The 16,239-nt window shown below is 40.0% G+C and overlaps 1 protein-coding gene across 2 annotated transcripts in view; it reads right to left on the bottom strand.

The window, feature by feature from the left end:
- Window positions 1–16,239, bottom strand: part of DCP1A (decapping mRNA 1A) — a 78,094-nt gene that overhangs the window by 16,848 nt on the left and 45,007 nt on the right. Inside the window, exons 6-7 of one of the 2 annotated variants that reach the window (XM_019505014.1) lie at window positions 11,291–11,413; window positions 2,876–3,637 (exon numbers count right to left, since the gene is read on the bottom strand). In XM_019505014.1, the coding sequence (XP_019360559.1) occupies window positions 2,876–3,637; window positions 11,291–11,413 (885 nt within the window). The remainder of the gene's footprint in view (window positions 1–2,875; window positions 3,638–11,290; window positions 11,414–16,239) is intronic. The other variant, XM_019505013.1, reaches the window with a different exon arrangement.

The raw sequence follows: 16,239 nt of genomic DNA, 5'->3' as shown, positions 1-16,239 counted from the left end.
TATTATATTACAAGTGGAGAAAAACAGTAGATGAAATCAAACATTATCATACAATAAGTCAGAAAAAAGAATCTACATTTGAAGATACAAAAAAGAAACTTCAGGAAAAACAGATCTACAACCTTAAAAAAGGGAAAAAATACCATAAATAGTTAAAAATATACTGGAACATAAATCTTAAGATACACTGGAAAATGAGAACAAGCCAAGTGCAACAAAATGAAGATCTTACATTGTAGTAGATTCAATAAGTTAACAGGAAATTCTATTCAATATTTTGCTAAAGATTATTTTATTAATCTCAATTGAAACAGGAAACTAATTGATTTACAGTATTCCTGCTGATCAACAATCACAAGTAGTGCACAGACTCTCTTGGATACCATCCAGAGAGAAAGCAATATATAAGATGAAGATATAAACAGAAGGTACTGCAACAAACCCTTGGCATCCTGCTATATTTAGCTTGCCACTATCTTAGCAACATGATCTCTGACAGAAAAACAAATCCATGTGCATAACAAAACCTATCTGCACTGCCAGAGATCAAGACTTATCGCAATAAAGACAAGGACCAAAAGACAAAACTAACTTAGTGGAAAAAGATACCCGTGTGATCTTGCCAGCATTAAGACTCGTATATGTAATGTAACAACTAGAAATTCCTTTGCTCATTTGTGACAGACCACGTTTAAATACTGTCCAAAAGACATGAAATGTTTAAATCCATAATGGAAATATATAGACATGATAAATCTAGAGGGGAAGAAAGCATCAAAACTGTATCTGCACAGTGCAGTTTAAGGTTAAGGTTTGACTTTGTAAGTCAAAGGCAAATTTTGAATAAGAATTATCAGCTTTTCTACAGGATCAAAGATGTCACAGCTGTGAGCATCAAAAGCTATAATAACATTTAACAATATAAAAAAATATTGGTAAAACACTGCTCTTTTCAAATATTTATTCAAACACTGAATAAAGAATGGTATTCTCAATTTTATGCTGGAGCCAAAAAGTATAGTCATAGAATTTCATAAAAAGGTGATCTCCAACAAGGTAAACCAATAATGTGCCAGTTATGACCTTCTCTAAAACCTTTGATAAATAAAAGATAAGGAGACTAGGAACAGCATCTTTAGAAGGATGGCATAATGAAAGCCATTTTTAAGAGGCAAGAATACCAGTCTCCAAGAAGAGAGAAACATACTACAAGTTGCAATTTATTCTTTAATCCATGCTAAAAATAAACACAGGGTTTATCCTACAAGGATAAAAACACTGGAGGAACTAAAACTGAGTAGGATTCAGAATCAATAGAACAGTGCTACTTTGTTAGTGACAAGCAGTGACAGTTTCAGCCTGACCGGTACAGGCTACCAAACTTGCAAATCTTGCTGCAACAAAATGAAGGGCCTTAGATAAACAGCAAACATGTTGAAAAACTAGAAACTTAAAAATGGGTAAGGTGACAATCAGTAACAATCTACTGTTATAAGGGGTTAGCTAGGTTATGTAGAAGTTAAAAGTAATTAAAGGGTTGTCTGATGAAGTACATTAACAAGAAAACAGCAGAACATACCAAGTATACTGTAAATACATTAGCTTAGTCTACAAAAGAAGTAAAAAATAAAAGAAATTCTTCATAACATAGGTGCAAGAAAAATAGTGCATCTTCTTAAAAAGAAGCAGCTATGATAGTTTATATAGATCATTCTACCATAAGGGCAGGCAACCCTTGAGCATACAGCAGCGCTGATCGGTAAAAAAAATGGCAAGTCTGTACCCAGTTCCACAACCGAAAACCAAATCCCAAATAGCAGTATGACACTTCCAACCACCTCCTCTCAAAACAAGTTTTATGCTCACAGTTATTCTGGGAGACAGGGCTATACTCTTATTATTGTTCAACTGGGTCTCAGAAACAAACACAATTCATTAATATAATTTTGGAAATGAGACCAAAGTAAAACATCGCCACCTATATAAACCAGTTGCCCATTCAACTAAACAACTGATCATCTCTAAGAGAAAGCTAGAGTCCCAAACAAGGAATCAAAGTCAAATTTTGAAAAGCAAAAAGTGTCTAAAAAGGAAACTGGAGATAGAAGATCACATATTTAGTCTACCTATCAAACATTCATATCACTGTTTAGTAGTGTTTAAGTGCAACAGAGACACTGGTAAATTCCCTATAGTATACTTATCCAACGTGGCAGCAGCTTGATTATCTGCTCTTCTACAGACAGCTCCATCATTAATGATAGATGAAAATTAAATAAGGCTATGCTCTACCCAGGGGAACTATTTTTTTCTCAGCTTGTCAACTATAACCTACAAGCAGCTGAAAATAAAATATAGTTTCTTAACCATTCACAAACCACTAGCATAGCCACATCCCATTATGGGAGAACTTGGGAATTAGAAACCTGAATCTAAAAGCACTAAATAAAAATTTGCAACTTATGTCAGCATCAGTGAACATGTTCAAACATACACAGTAAATAAATACAGCTCAAAACCAAAACAGAACTAAAAAAAATACAATGAATAAAAATACATACTAATTTTAGAGCTAGAAATTCTGCTGATACAGTACAGAACTATACTGACATAGGTCTTAGAAGGCTAGGAACACCTAAACCAATTCAACAATTTTCAATTTATATAACTCCCCTCACAAACACAACATAATAATGAGAAACAAAAGAATCAAACTTCTAACCTAACTGCATGTTACTGAGTTGCTTAAGGCTTACAGCATTTCTGAGTATCTTTTATTAAGCTAATTTAAGAAAGCTCACATTTAAGAAGACAAAGCAGTTGTAGCTCTACAATACTTTAAAAGAAATACAAATGTATTATATCCATACAATACCTGAAGAGGAGAAATTATTTTGCTATTCAAGGTAGCTGGTTTAGCATGAGATTCTTTGAAGCTTTCTGGTGTTGCGAGTTGGCTTACTGTGCACGAGATGTTTGGAGTTATAGTTATTTTGCTAAGAGACTGCGTTGGTATTTGGTCATGCTGTGGGGTCAACCTGAGTTTCTGGAGAAGATCAACACTTGGAAGAGGTGTGTTTGAAGAAGTATTTCCTGTACTGGTTGTTGCCAAAGGTGCTATAAACTGGGTTTGGCAAGCCATCAGATTTTGTGGAGTGTGGTTTGCATCAGATGGTGGTTGATTCATAAGTGGGGGTATCTGCTTGGAAGCTTGCTGCATAACCTGCATGATATTGTTTGATTTTAGGTTGTGAAGTATCTTCGGAGTAGCAGCTTCTGCTGTAGAGACCGAGTTAAGAATGGGACTTAAACGAACTGTATAATTTGCAACATTCTTTATGTCAGGCTGTGAAACTGAAGTTGGAGCAATGAGCACAGGTGCTACACAGTCCTGCGAAGTCAAGGTACTGGCACTGGTTTTGACACCTGAACTCTCTCCTTTTCCCAGTGGTTGATGTGTCACTGATGACTGCTCAAAGGAAAAAGGTAAGAGCAAGTTGTGTTCTTTGCCAGACGTATCAGCTGGCAACTTCTCCATTTTGTCTGGATTGGAACATGGAATTATTGGTTGCTCCTTTGGCAAGGAGGTTCCAAATAATTCTTCTACTGTCAGATGTTTGTGTCTTGATTGAAATAGCTGAAAAAATAAAAGTAGGAAAGAAACAATAAAAAAAAACTGTTCAAAATTGCATTATTTTTATACCTTAAGCACTAGTTTCACATTACCTGCAAAGGGTGGTAAGTGAAGTTTTCTTTGCTAATTAAAAAAAAAAATCAAAGTTTTACTGAAACATAAACAACGCAATTGACTTAATCATAATTTGTGTACATATAATCTGGAAGTTTTCCAAGACATTTTCATTTGAAATAAAAACAAAATAAACAACCTACAGACACTGCATTAGCACAACTTCATGTGCGTTGTAAGAAAAAGTGGCAATAAATGTCACGTGACAAACAGTGAGGGTTATCAGTAAATTTAATGGATCAGTAGATGAAAGGGGAAGAGTGAGAATGCAGAAACGTTAGAAGACAGTCAATAAAAGCTGTATGTATTTCTGCAGCTCTGCATTTCTTTTTTTAATTCTTCTCGTAGAATAAATATTGTAACAAGAGAAAGCCATATTTTTGCGTTAGTAAAAAAGGAAGAGTATGGTCAATTACCTTATAGTTTGTTTTTATTCTCCAGTACTATGAATATGGAAAACACTACATTCCCTACTGATTTATTTTCTATTTGGCAAACGTGTTTATCATTGTGTGCTTTAAACAGACAACAAAATGCCTGTCTTAAATACTTTAAAGGATACTGAAAAAGTATAGGTTATTTAAACTGAATAGGTACATGAAGAAAGCTCCTACAAAAATTAGTTATTAAGAAAAGAAATCAAACCACTCATTCTTTAACTGCCCCATAAAAAGGAAAAGATGGGGAACAAAAGAAAATTAAACAGCTAACTAATTCGAACCAAAAAAAAGAGACAGACACGCACACACAAGAATTGTTCACTTCAGTGCACTTTAATAAAAGGGGCCAATGCATCATATCATCTTTATCACCAGGCCATTATACATTATTGGAGGGGCAGGAGAAGACGGAAGGTTACACTACCTAGAATCAATAAAAGAAAAAAAAAAAGAAAAAACAAGAAGGCCTTCAGAAATGGTTAATACTGTAAAAAAGTCAGAGAAAATAAAGAGCACCAAGGTCCAGGATTCAAATACTTAGAGATTAATTATCAGCTGAATTTCTCTTTGCAAAATGCTCCCTGTCACTACCACTGCCAAGGAAGCAGAAAGCTGTACTCTGAGCTAACAGTGCAGTTTCCAGATTTTTTTTTTCTTTTCAGAACCAGGTTCCTGTACTGCATGCTACAATCAACCAATGTTGAAGTAAAAAAGGCCTGGCTTCTTTGCCACGTTCGCAAGAAGGCAATATTCAGAATTGTCTTACCACATGTGAAGGCAAAAAGCATTTTTGGCTAGTAATGCCACCTGAAATGCCATACACGACCAAGGATTCAGTGACCAAGGATTCATCTATACCCTTCAAACTGTAGGACAGCTGCAGCATCATACCCCCTGTAGGCTTGTCTCATCCTATTAGTTTATTTTAAGTTTTATTTGGAAGAGACACTCAAATCACTTCACTCCCATCCAGACAATAGTTACTGTGTCTGTTTCCAAGTGTCTAACTAAAAAAGACAGAAAGGTGTCACATATACATACTTAATAGTATAGTAGGCCTATACGAAGCAGCTAGTGTTTGCTTCGGATTCGGCAGATTTGGGGGACAGTGATTCTATTTGGCAATTCGAATCACTGTCCCAAAATCGATTCAGCCGAATCTGATTTGGAGATCTGGCCACTGCCGAAAATCAGCTGAATGGAACAGGCCCCATCCCCTGCCCACTTCCCCAACCCCGTCAATGGCTGCCCCACCTGGCCCCAGCATCCTGGCACATTAAAAAAAAAAGCCCCCCCCACTCACTGGCTCCTGCCAGGCAGGGGGGTGATTCCCACTGCCCCACATTGCCCTGCACTGCATGGGGGGGTGGGGAGCTCTGCCACGAATTCCCAGAAGCCCTGACAGCCGCTGCGGCAGCTGGTAAGTGTGAGGCTTTTTTTTTAAGTGCCAGGATGCTGGAGCCAGGTGGGGCAGCCATTGATGAGGCTGGGAGAGCAGGTGGGTGTCAGGAGGTACTCAGGGGGGCTGACAGAGCAGGCAGGGGATGGGGTTTGGCAGGGGTCCCCCCCATGGTCCCCTCCCCCCTCCTCTAGCCCCGCTGTCCCGTCCCCTACCTACTGGCATGAAGTCCAGTTCCAGCTCCCCGCAGCAGCGAGTGGGGACTGCCCAAATCTCGTCAGAATTGATTCAGAGGCTTCAGATCAATTCAGGCCTTCTTATTGGTCTCCCGATTCGATTCGAGATTTGGAGATTTGGCCGCTGAATTGAATCAGCAACCAAAGCTTTGCACAGCCCTACTTAATAGTTATAGCCCTAATGATGCAAGCCAAAAATCTCAACTCTACTAGTAACCTCATAGCAACTTCCTCACCTTTATATAACAAACTGTAACAGTGCGCCTACCAGGGGTTCATGGATAGATTTCAGGGGGTTTGTGAACTTGGATAGGAAAAAAATTACATCTTTATTTTCACTAACCTCTAACTGAAATTTAGCATTTCCTTCAATTATGAATGTAGGCAACAAACCACAGTAGTATTAGCAGTACCTGTGACTTTGTCACCAATAGAAATCACAGATATTTTCATATCACATTACAGTTGTTGCAGATATCTCGAAATATTGTTTATGCTCATCACTACTTTGAAATTATTGTAGTTATTAGACCTGCTGCTAAAATCGCACATGATCACAGTCTTCCTGTCTACAGATGCTCATTATTCTGAGAAGGTGTCCATAGGCTTCACCAGACTGCCAAAGGAGTCCATGGCACAAAAAAAGTTAAGAACGCCCTAAAGGGAGTCCTGTGCAATTAATGCATATCCTTGAACAGTGCATTGCTACTCTCTCCTCTTGCAGAACTGATAGCTTCTGCAAAAAAGGTTGACAAGTGAAATTTTATACATCAGGTTTTGATGGTGAAAACTTAGCCTGCTCCTGGTGCCATAAAACAAAATGGTAAAGATGAACAATGGCTCTAATAGATTTAGATTTTTTTAAGTCAGGGATTAAGTCTCAGTAGGAAGTATTTTGTAAAATGCATGACAATCAAGTGAAACCATGCAACACATTCAGAAACTGTGAGAACAGTTAGAAACTCAGTTACTATTGGGCAACTACTTGGAGTTTCGATCTCTGAAGCTTTTTCAAAACACGTTCATGTACATGTAAGGGGAACATGAGCCATTCATAATAAACTACGCCCGTCTGGAGAAGGGAAGGATGGAATAAATGCAACATCCTCCCTTCTCTTAAGAAGAGCACTTCTGTACAGTAATACTCCTAGAGATTATCTTAAACTGTCTGCCATGCAATAGGCCCAAAATCACTCTTGCATCTAACATGAGGCTGACCCAGTAAGAGATTTTTAAAAACTTGTAAATTTATATTAGCTGAAAAGATTTGTTTAAACTGTTTTCATTTACTTGGGAAAAATCTAAGAAACAGCTACCACGAGCCCAATGAAGCTCAGAATTCACTCTGTTTTATGGACTGCAAAGGTTGTGTGTGATGAGCAGGCTGCCAGTCATTCCACTAAAGAGACCAGGTAGCCTGTAACAAACTATTTACTTGCATACCACATATACCTCTCCCAAATCCCCTCTCCAGAACTGGGCTGTGCATCCTAAGTAGGGAAACTGGTTTTCTACATGGAAAGGAGGAATGGATGGCAGTTGTAATGACAGCTGTGCTTCTCTCCCTGCCTGCCTGGCCCAAGGAAAGGATGGGTGGAGTTTATTGGTTAGAGCCAGAGCTACAGTATTAACTCTTTCATAGCTGCTGCTAAGATAGCAGTAATTTTGGCTAAGCTATTTCAGAAGCAGCCCTAAGAGAGTTAACAGTCCAGGTTTTGCTGAGGCTGCAGTGTATTCTGCCTCTGCTATCAGGATCACAATCCTGGGCTTCACATGTACCAGCAAGTTGAAAGATAAGCACCATGCAGCTAACTGGCTCCTGCCAGGTATGCAGCTTTGACTTTGCCAAGCAGGGGGAGATAGCTGACTGTCAGCATGGGGACCAGACAGCCTAGTATTTCCAACAGGCTAGGGCTGCCCCACTCCTGATGTTGACAATCAGCTGGTTGGGGACTGGGGCATACTGCACTTTCCACTTAAGACACCGCACAAATCAGCCACAAAGATATTCCACAGTTTAAGAGAACTAAATAAATAGATATATGTATATGAGCATTCCTCTTAGAGCCTTAGCAGATGTTACATTTACAGCAAGATTAATGTGTTAAGCATGCAATACATGGCAACATGCCACTCATTCAGATAGTCCATGGCACAGTAAAATGGGCAATCAGCCACAAAATCTTCCATATATATTATAGTTGAAGTTAACTCTGCCCCTTTAAAATTGGAGACATCATTAACCCTGTAGCCCTGGCTAAATAGCATGTCAAAGATGTCTACCAAATCTTTATGATATACAACCCTGTTTGGTGGGATAACAACCCTATCCTGCCACTAAGATCATAAAGGATTGAGTCCTTCTCACAATGCATTTACTGAAGTCAGCTCAGCAACATTAAAAGGGATAGAAAAGGGTAGATTTATTAAACATGCAAGAGATCAAAAATTGGAGTTATGAATTGCACCTACAAAAAAAAAAAAGAAGAAGAAAAAAAAGGAGAGTACAAAAAGGCACAGAGATGAACTTTGGTGAGCACGGACAGGCCAGTTACCTAGCAGCAGTGAAACCAGTCTGAACAGCATTCTAATTGGGAAAAGACTTTAAAGAGCGCTAAACTCAAAAGCAATATGAAAACTTCATTCCAGCAGGGGTTTTCTTTCTTTTTTTCTTTAAGCAGCCATGCAGTTCTGTTGATTTGCTGACACAGAAGCATTCAACCCCACAACAGAGCTCTTTGTTAAACTGCTGAGATAAAAAATTTGACAAACTTTGAAGTATTGCAGAGCAGGCAATGTTTTTAAAAACAAATCAAAGGAATGTGTGGACCGATATAGTTTATTTATATAGCATTCAGGTTCCTCATTTTTATGTAAGTAGTAAATATTTAGTTGCTGTAATTTGAACATGGTGATCAACCATCATGGACCTTCTGAATTTGTTTTCCAACTGAAACAGACTTTAAATCATGGGAAATTAAGCTGTCCCTTACCTTTCCTTCATTTCTGCAGGTACTTTGCTAAAGCAAGAAAGAAGGTCAAATTAAACAAAGATAGCTCATGTAATGTTGTAGTTTAAATATTTGTACTTCTCCTTAACTATGTCCAACAGTTATGTCCTACAGTGAAATGAGTAGGGTCTTTTGCACTATTTGACAATAGTTCTCTACAATAAAATACACTCAATTCAACAGTAAGATTTAAAAAGCCTTTTCAAGTAACAAAATACTCTATAAAATTGTCACTTCCTCAAAAATCTGCTTCAGGGCACTCTGTATATACATTTTTGCTTCTGTATTTGTTCTCTCATAACTTCAAAGACTCAAGTCATTATTACAATTAAATAAAATTAATTTGAATTTTATTTTTTAAATACACAAGATTATACACTTGTGAATTAAAGGCTATAACCATGATGGGAAATTCTAATCAGACAAAGTACTCCACTTTATGGCTAAAGAACATTTTCTGAAGTTAATCTTTCCAGTTTTTATCCATTACTTCTTTCCTTCCACCAGGTGGCATTGTTAGTAGGCACAAGTTACTGACAGTCTATGGATTCTAATTGTGTTATTAGAATTGTTTTGACCAAATCTTTTTCAAAAGTAGGGAGCTGCCAGCCTTTATGATGGACAAATGCCAGTGACCATATTTTCCCATTTATCTAGTTTCTGCCAACATCCATTTCTCAAAATGTACATAGCATCTGATGAAGTATGTTATTATCTATGAAAGCTCATGCCTCTCTGAACCAGTTGTCATTAAAAGGTGCCACCCTGCCCTGCCTTCTGCTTGACTTCAGGCTGAAATGGGTAACTACCTCTCTCCAGGCCTACAAAGATGCTGCTAGCCAAACTGGAAAGGAAACCTGTTAGAACCACAGGAAACTTCTGTTAGAAGAGAGAAGCTGTTAATAAGGCAGAGACTGCATTTAAGGATTTTTTTTGCACAAGTTTTCACCTATTGCCACCATAATTTAAACTCTATAGGTAAAAGCTACAGTAGAATACTGGTACAGGCAGATATCCAGGGAGCTTCTGACTTTTAATCACTGCATCTTCTAGGTCTGCTCAGAAGACGACAAACTCCTGGGGGCACAGAGCTATTATTATTTATACCAGCTGAGGATCTACCTCCTTGTCTGTATTACTGCTACCACTAGTGTGAAAAAACCAGGGAAACCTGAGAAAATGTTCCCTAACAGAGAAGGGGTTATTTCAGAAACATCTAAAGCAGCTGTTAGACTCAAGAAATCATCTGGAAAATGTCAGCTTTTAGCTTTCACTCAGTTTCTGATTACAGAAAAAAAACCAGAGCAACTCTACTGTAGCAAAGAACTCAGAAAAAACACAACAAATCAGAATGTTTTTGACACTATTGATTTCTACTTGAAATTTCTTGGTTTATTTTGTGAATCATGTAACGTTTGCATACCTAATAATGCTAATATTGTGCCACATCCACTGGCACCCTTGAATGGATCTCACAGTACCCTGGTTGAGAATCACTGATCTAAAGGTACATGTGCATGAACAGCAAAGATGTAGTCATACCCAAGCTAATCTGGGTACCAAAAGCATAGCAGCACAAATTTTAGCACAGCCAACAAAACAAACCCAAGAACTGGGTAGATGCTTAGCTAGTTAGTCCCTGCTGAATCTGCGCTATGGCAAACCTGCTCAGTACCTGAGACAGCTCATTTGTCTACAGAGCTGTAGTCACACCTTTGATCACAGTCCCTTGCGAGATTCAGCTTCCAAGTACCTAACTTTTAATGAGTTTTGGGCTATATCTACTGTGCAAACATTAGACTACTACTCAGCAAGCTAAATTAGGGTATGAAGAGTTCCCTGCTGTGTCTGGTATCTACACTGGCACATCAACACCAGTTTGGTTATCTCTGCATGGCAGTCTGCAGTACAGACTCATTCTTAGGTTCCTAAGGACTCAAGTCATTGATGAAGAGTAGATTTATGCTCTTATTTCACTTAAATGCTTTTGAAAATTTTAGACAAAAGCCAACATGCTGAACATTAGAAAAATCCAGGCTATGCTGTATATCACTAGCGCAGGGGCAGGCAATTACTTTGGCTAGAAGCCCGCTTAACAAGGTTTGGTGAGCTTTTGAGGGTGGCATGAGTAGCCCCTGCCCCTTGACGGTTTCCCTGCCCCCTGGTCACCATCTTGGGACCAGAAGTCCCACTCCTAACCCCTGATCTTTGCCACCAGAAGCCCCTGCACTAGAGGGATGAGAAATAAAGAGACACAGATAGTCACACTGAGGTTAAGGACACATCTACTTAAAAACTATTTTAAACTAGAAAGTAAACACACTTTCTGTAGATAATGCTGCAAAAGTACTGGAATTAAAAACAGAGCTTATTGTATTCATATTCCCAAAACAGTATTAATAAGTTAGAGTTGCACAAAAGAATCAGCACATTGCTCAGGTTTGGATTGAACATACCTGGTCTTGTACTTGTAACACTGAAGACATTTGTTCTGAAGTCTCTAGGTTTTCCGGCTTTGTGGGATTTGCATTTTGTTGCATTCCAGAGTTTGATATAATATTTAAGTCATTGATTTGATTCTAAAAAAGGGACATAGTGCATGAATACATCCATTTCCAATCTTTCCACAGTGACTACTACAATTCCATCTGCACTTGCTTTTCATTTGTCTTGTAAACAATAAACAGCAAGTTGATTTGTGTAAGTTTTAGGTTATAACACGATATTAAGACATCTACCACCTGGAATCTACTAGCCATGCTCACAAGTGTCTTGCTGTTTAATTATCAAAAACATAACAGAAATTTTGCTCCATATTATCTGCATTTAGAAACAAATCCAATGTATAAAAATGATGCGGGTTTACAGGATTACAGGTTTCCCTCAATTTATGCAGGCTCTGTATATGCAAATTCATTGTTCTGAGATGAGCATTTTTAGGCCCATAATTCGTTAGACATGAGGTAAATTCACTCTTATGCGATCGGTATAGGCGCCACCCCCTGAAGCAGTTAAGTCTGTGGGGGGAGGGGAAACGGCCGTGGGGCTGGGGCCCCACTCACCCTGGCCCCTGCTGCAGCGGCCCTGGGGGCGGCCAGTGCCAGCAGCCTGCAGCCACTGGGCTGCACCATGCTCCATCTGTCCCCTTGTGCCCGTGCTCCTCCTGTCCCCACTCACCCCAGCTCCTGGGCTGCGCCATCCCCTGCTGCAGGCAGATGCTGTCAGCTGCTCCGAGGGCCATTGCAGCAGGGGCTGGGGTAAATGAGAAGAAGCAGAGCCCTGGGCTGCACTGGGTGTGGTACTCACCTCAGCCCCTACTGCAGCGGCCCTGGGAGTAGCCAGCGCCAGCTGCGGAGGTGCGCACCTCTTACTGCTCCGTGCCCTGTGGGAGGGCTGCAGGCTGAGAGGCTCTTCCTGGGGGACGTGCACCCAGATCTGCACAAGGGACAACAGGAGGCTCCCAGTGCAGGCTGGGGCCAGCGAGGCGCAGTGGCAGCCTGCTGTTGTTCTGCGTGCAGATCTGGAGGCAAACCGCCCCCCCAGTCTGCAGCTCTCCCAGCAGTCATGGAGTAGCAAGAGGTGCCTCCCCCTGCACCTGCTGACGGTTCCCTCTGCAGCTGGTGTGGGCGGCTCCTGGGGTGGAGCCCAGGCATGGGGGGACAGGCAAAGCAAGGTGCAGCCCAGCAGCTGGCGCTGGCAGCTCCCAAGACTGCTGCAGTCAGGGCTGGGGTGAATGCCGCTCTGTTCCCTCTGCTTTGCTTCCTTGTGGAGCCCTGGGAGTGGCACCCTTCCCCCTGCCCCTTCCCTAGTCCCAGCCTCCCTCCTTCACTGCCACGGGAACCTATCCCTATTTGTTGCATTATAAAGTGGGTTCACTTTATGTGAATTCAATTTATGCGCCGTTCTTCAGGAACACATGTACCACATAAAAATCAAGGGAAACTTGTATGTTCTTTATAAACACCATAGCTGTGAATGATAAAATTTGCTACACGCTGTTATTGCAAGAACTCTAACTAGATACCTATAAGAATACTTTGCTTATATACTGCAGAGTTAAGCTTTCAACTATTGAAAAATGACCTATGCATTGGATTCAGTTTTCTCTACTGTCATGGTTCAATTGTGTGAATGCATTTATGGAGTAACAAGTTAAAACTGTAACAGTGCAAAGTAAGATGACCAAAGCAAACACGGAACCATCTGAAATAGAAGAACTGATGGTATTTACAGATCAAGCAAGCATATTAACTGTATGCCATAAGAAAAATAAGCCAGCTTCAAGATGCAAATGACTTTTCACTTTAGTATTGTTTGAGACATCCATTAAGAAGAGCTGAAATCAACAGGGAAACTTACTGTTAGAACTTCAGCTTATGCTAAAATATCTCTGAACACCAGCATCAAATTACATCAACACAATAATAGGTAGGGACCTAGTGAAATCATGATTTCAGTGATTTTCACAGAAACCGCAATTTTGGTGTGGGCAGGCACCACAAAAAAGGTGCAGGTCTGTGCTTTTGGCAGACTCCCTGGTTAAAAACAAGAAACAAACCCCAACCCCCGCCCCCACTGAAAATAAAATGCTAGCTCCCTCTGGGAAGCCAGCAGTCCTTGTGGCCATTACGGCCCAGTCACACAACCCGTGACAGAGAAGGGTGGCTGCTGACATGGCAACACGGTTGGCACCCCTGCCCCTCACCACTGCAAGGGCTGTCCATCATATAGCCCTGCCCTTTGCCAATCAGTGGTGAGGGGCAGGGTCACATGACAGACCACCCTCGCAGCCAGTCAATGACAAGGGGCAGGGCTAATGGGGCCTGTTGGCTAATCAGAGGCATGGGGAGGCCTGCTGTACTCCACCTGCAAAAATGGCTCCCAGGCCTGCAGCCTGCCTGTGAAATCAGACAGCAGCCACCTCGACTTCAGTAGACCCCTAATAATAGGAATAGTTGTTGTTACCAGATTTATAGCTGCACCAGTTAAATAAATTACATTCTACACCACTGCTAGAGGTTTTAATTTCTTCCCATAGTAAGACGCACAAGACGTGATGATTTTTTGTTTTAGTCAATAATAAATGCTAAAATAAAGAAACACAAGAACAAGACTGCTTGTTTAGACTCAATGGAATTTCCATCCATTCACATCCGCTTCTAATATTAAGGAAATAACATGCCTTGGCCCTGAAATACTCAGTTTTGTGGCTTACATCTTGACTTGTTTTTCCTTTTGAAGTACAGGCTGAAATATGCTGCACTGTCTTCCTTAAACAGAAATACCATAAAAAACACTCACTCACTTGATATATAAAAAACCCCCCTCTCAGTGCATTCATTTTCACATATGGACTTGATGTAGGGAGTGCTTGTAGGATTAAACTGATTTAGAAGCCTAGATTAAACCACTCAGGCCTTTATCAATCTCTTTCTAGTTCTCTCCCCCTTTCTCTCTCTGCCTCTCTGCCAGTCTCATGTGGGCTGCACACAAGGATTACTGTATGATCCATCTGGAATGTACCAGGAAGATAAGTACTTTCTGCTCTTAAACACTAAAATACAAATTAATGCGTAATTATTAACTTCAGTGCCCTAGAATAACTTTAAAGGAACAGAATAGGCAATTTATTTGACAAAACTATGTTTACAGCAAATATGTTTATTGAAATAATACAACTTCATTACGGAAAATACTTGGAAACAGCAAACAGAAACAATCTATTATTAAATGTTTAATATTAAAGTCAATCTGTGATGAGATTTATTAATCAAGTTGGTTTGCTTATTCTTTTGATCACACTTGGATATTTCTTCCTTTGGAATTTCTCAGTTGGGGAAATTTTACAGCAACATAAGTCTAAAGGGAAAAGTTCACAGCATTGCCTTTAGCTCTGGATTTGCTTGATAGCTTGACACTTACATCACACAAGGCAACAGAACTAGAAAGACTGGGATTTGAATTCCTTTCTAATACCTTTCAAAGAAGAGAGGCAAATAAGCTGTATCTACAATAGCTGCTGCATTTCAGGCTCAACCCTTGTCTGGACTGCCTGACAACAGCTGCAGAATTTTACTGGCTATTTTGGAATTTTTATACCACTGCTGTTGCCGAGTGTCCTACCTGCCTGAGGACACTGAGGAACTTCAATTATTCCCAGGAGGTTTTCAGTACTGTCTCATAGACAGGATCTCTAACAATGAAGAGGGAACTGTAGTTAATAGGTAGTAGATTAGAATAAACTTTCCAAATCACTTCTAAGAACGATCTGTTGGAAGGAATGTTGTTTGATGCTGCAAGGAGGGGGTGGGGAATAACCCTAAAACAACTCCCCCATCCCCTTAAATAAGGCAGTCATCCCAAGGTTTAAACAGTGAGCTCTTGTGCATTTTCTCAAAGCTATTTTTTGCTAAGGTGCATTTTTCTGAACCAACTACTGGCATTATTATTGGGCATATATGCTCTTTCAATAATGTCAATACTCATAAAATTAGAAGTTGGTTATTTGCACACGTGAATCACAAAAACTCAGATTTCATAGAGTGGATCATAAATGATGCAATGGATTTTGGGGAATGGGCTTAATAAATATACAACTACCTTGACCTACTAGCTTCCCTACTGTTCCAGAGTATGGAAGCAAGAGCCACAGTGGCTGGTGCAGAACAATATTTGAAGATGGTGGAGAGAAGGCAATTTTCCTCTTCAGTTGTCCTCTGCTGTTTGCTTTGGTACTGTGGCTATGTGTATCTATTTGATTCTCTGACCCACCAGCATATTGGGTAATATAATTAAACTTTGAAAAATATCTTCCACAATAATTATTTAAAAATGACCTGACAAAAAGGTGCCAGATTCACAGCCCCAGAAACAAATCAAGTATTAATAAATCATAATACACAGGACGGCCAGTGTAAGCTTCCTTTGAAAAATGTCACCATTTTGTTCCCCAGCTGACCTCCTTTAGAGGTAGAAGGATGGCTCATCCAAACTCTGGCCTCTTTGTAGAAGTTGCTAAATAAATAAAAAAAAAAAGTGCCAATACTATTAATGCACAGTTTTTGTTCTTTTGTTTTTTTTTTTTAAAAAGTAATGAGCCGTGAACAAGGCCTTTTCATCAAGCAGAATGACTTAAGCCGAGTCGTAATATCCCTTTCAGGACAGAATCCCTTACCACTCTTTTTATGCTGTTGTGTCTTGGTCATAGGATCCCAGCAAGATAAGCATCCAATTTGCTCCTGAAGGTGTTCAATGTAGGTGCTTGAACCACCTCCCATGGCAGGCTGTTCCAGACCTTGGGGGCTCAGACAGTAAGGAAATTCTTCCTTATGTCCAGCCTGAAACGGTCTTGTAGTAGTTTATGACTGTTCGACCTCATCATCCCTTGGGGCACTCTGGTGAACAA

This window comes from Gavialis gangeticus, unplaced genomic scaffold (genome assembly GCF_001723915.1).
Source record: "Gavialis gangeticus isolate Ggan-Ray unplaced genomic scaffold, GavGan_comp1, whole genome shotgun sequence".
NCBI classification, from domain to species: domain Eukaryota; kingdom Metazoa; phylum Chordata; order Crocodylia; family Gavialidae; genus Gavialis; species Gavialis gangeticus.
This window is presented reverse-complemented; position numbering and strand designations above follow the sequence as displayed.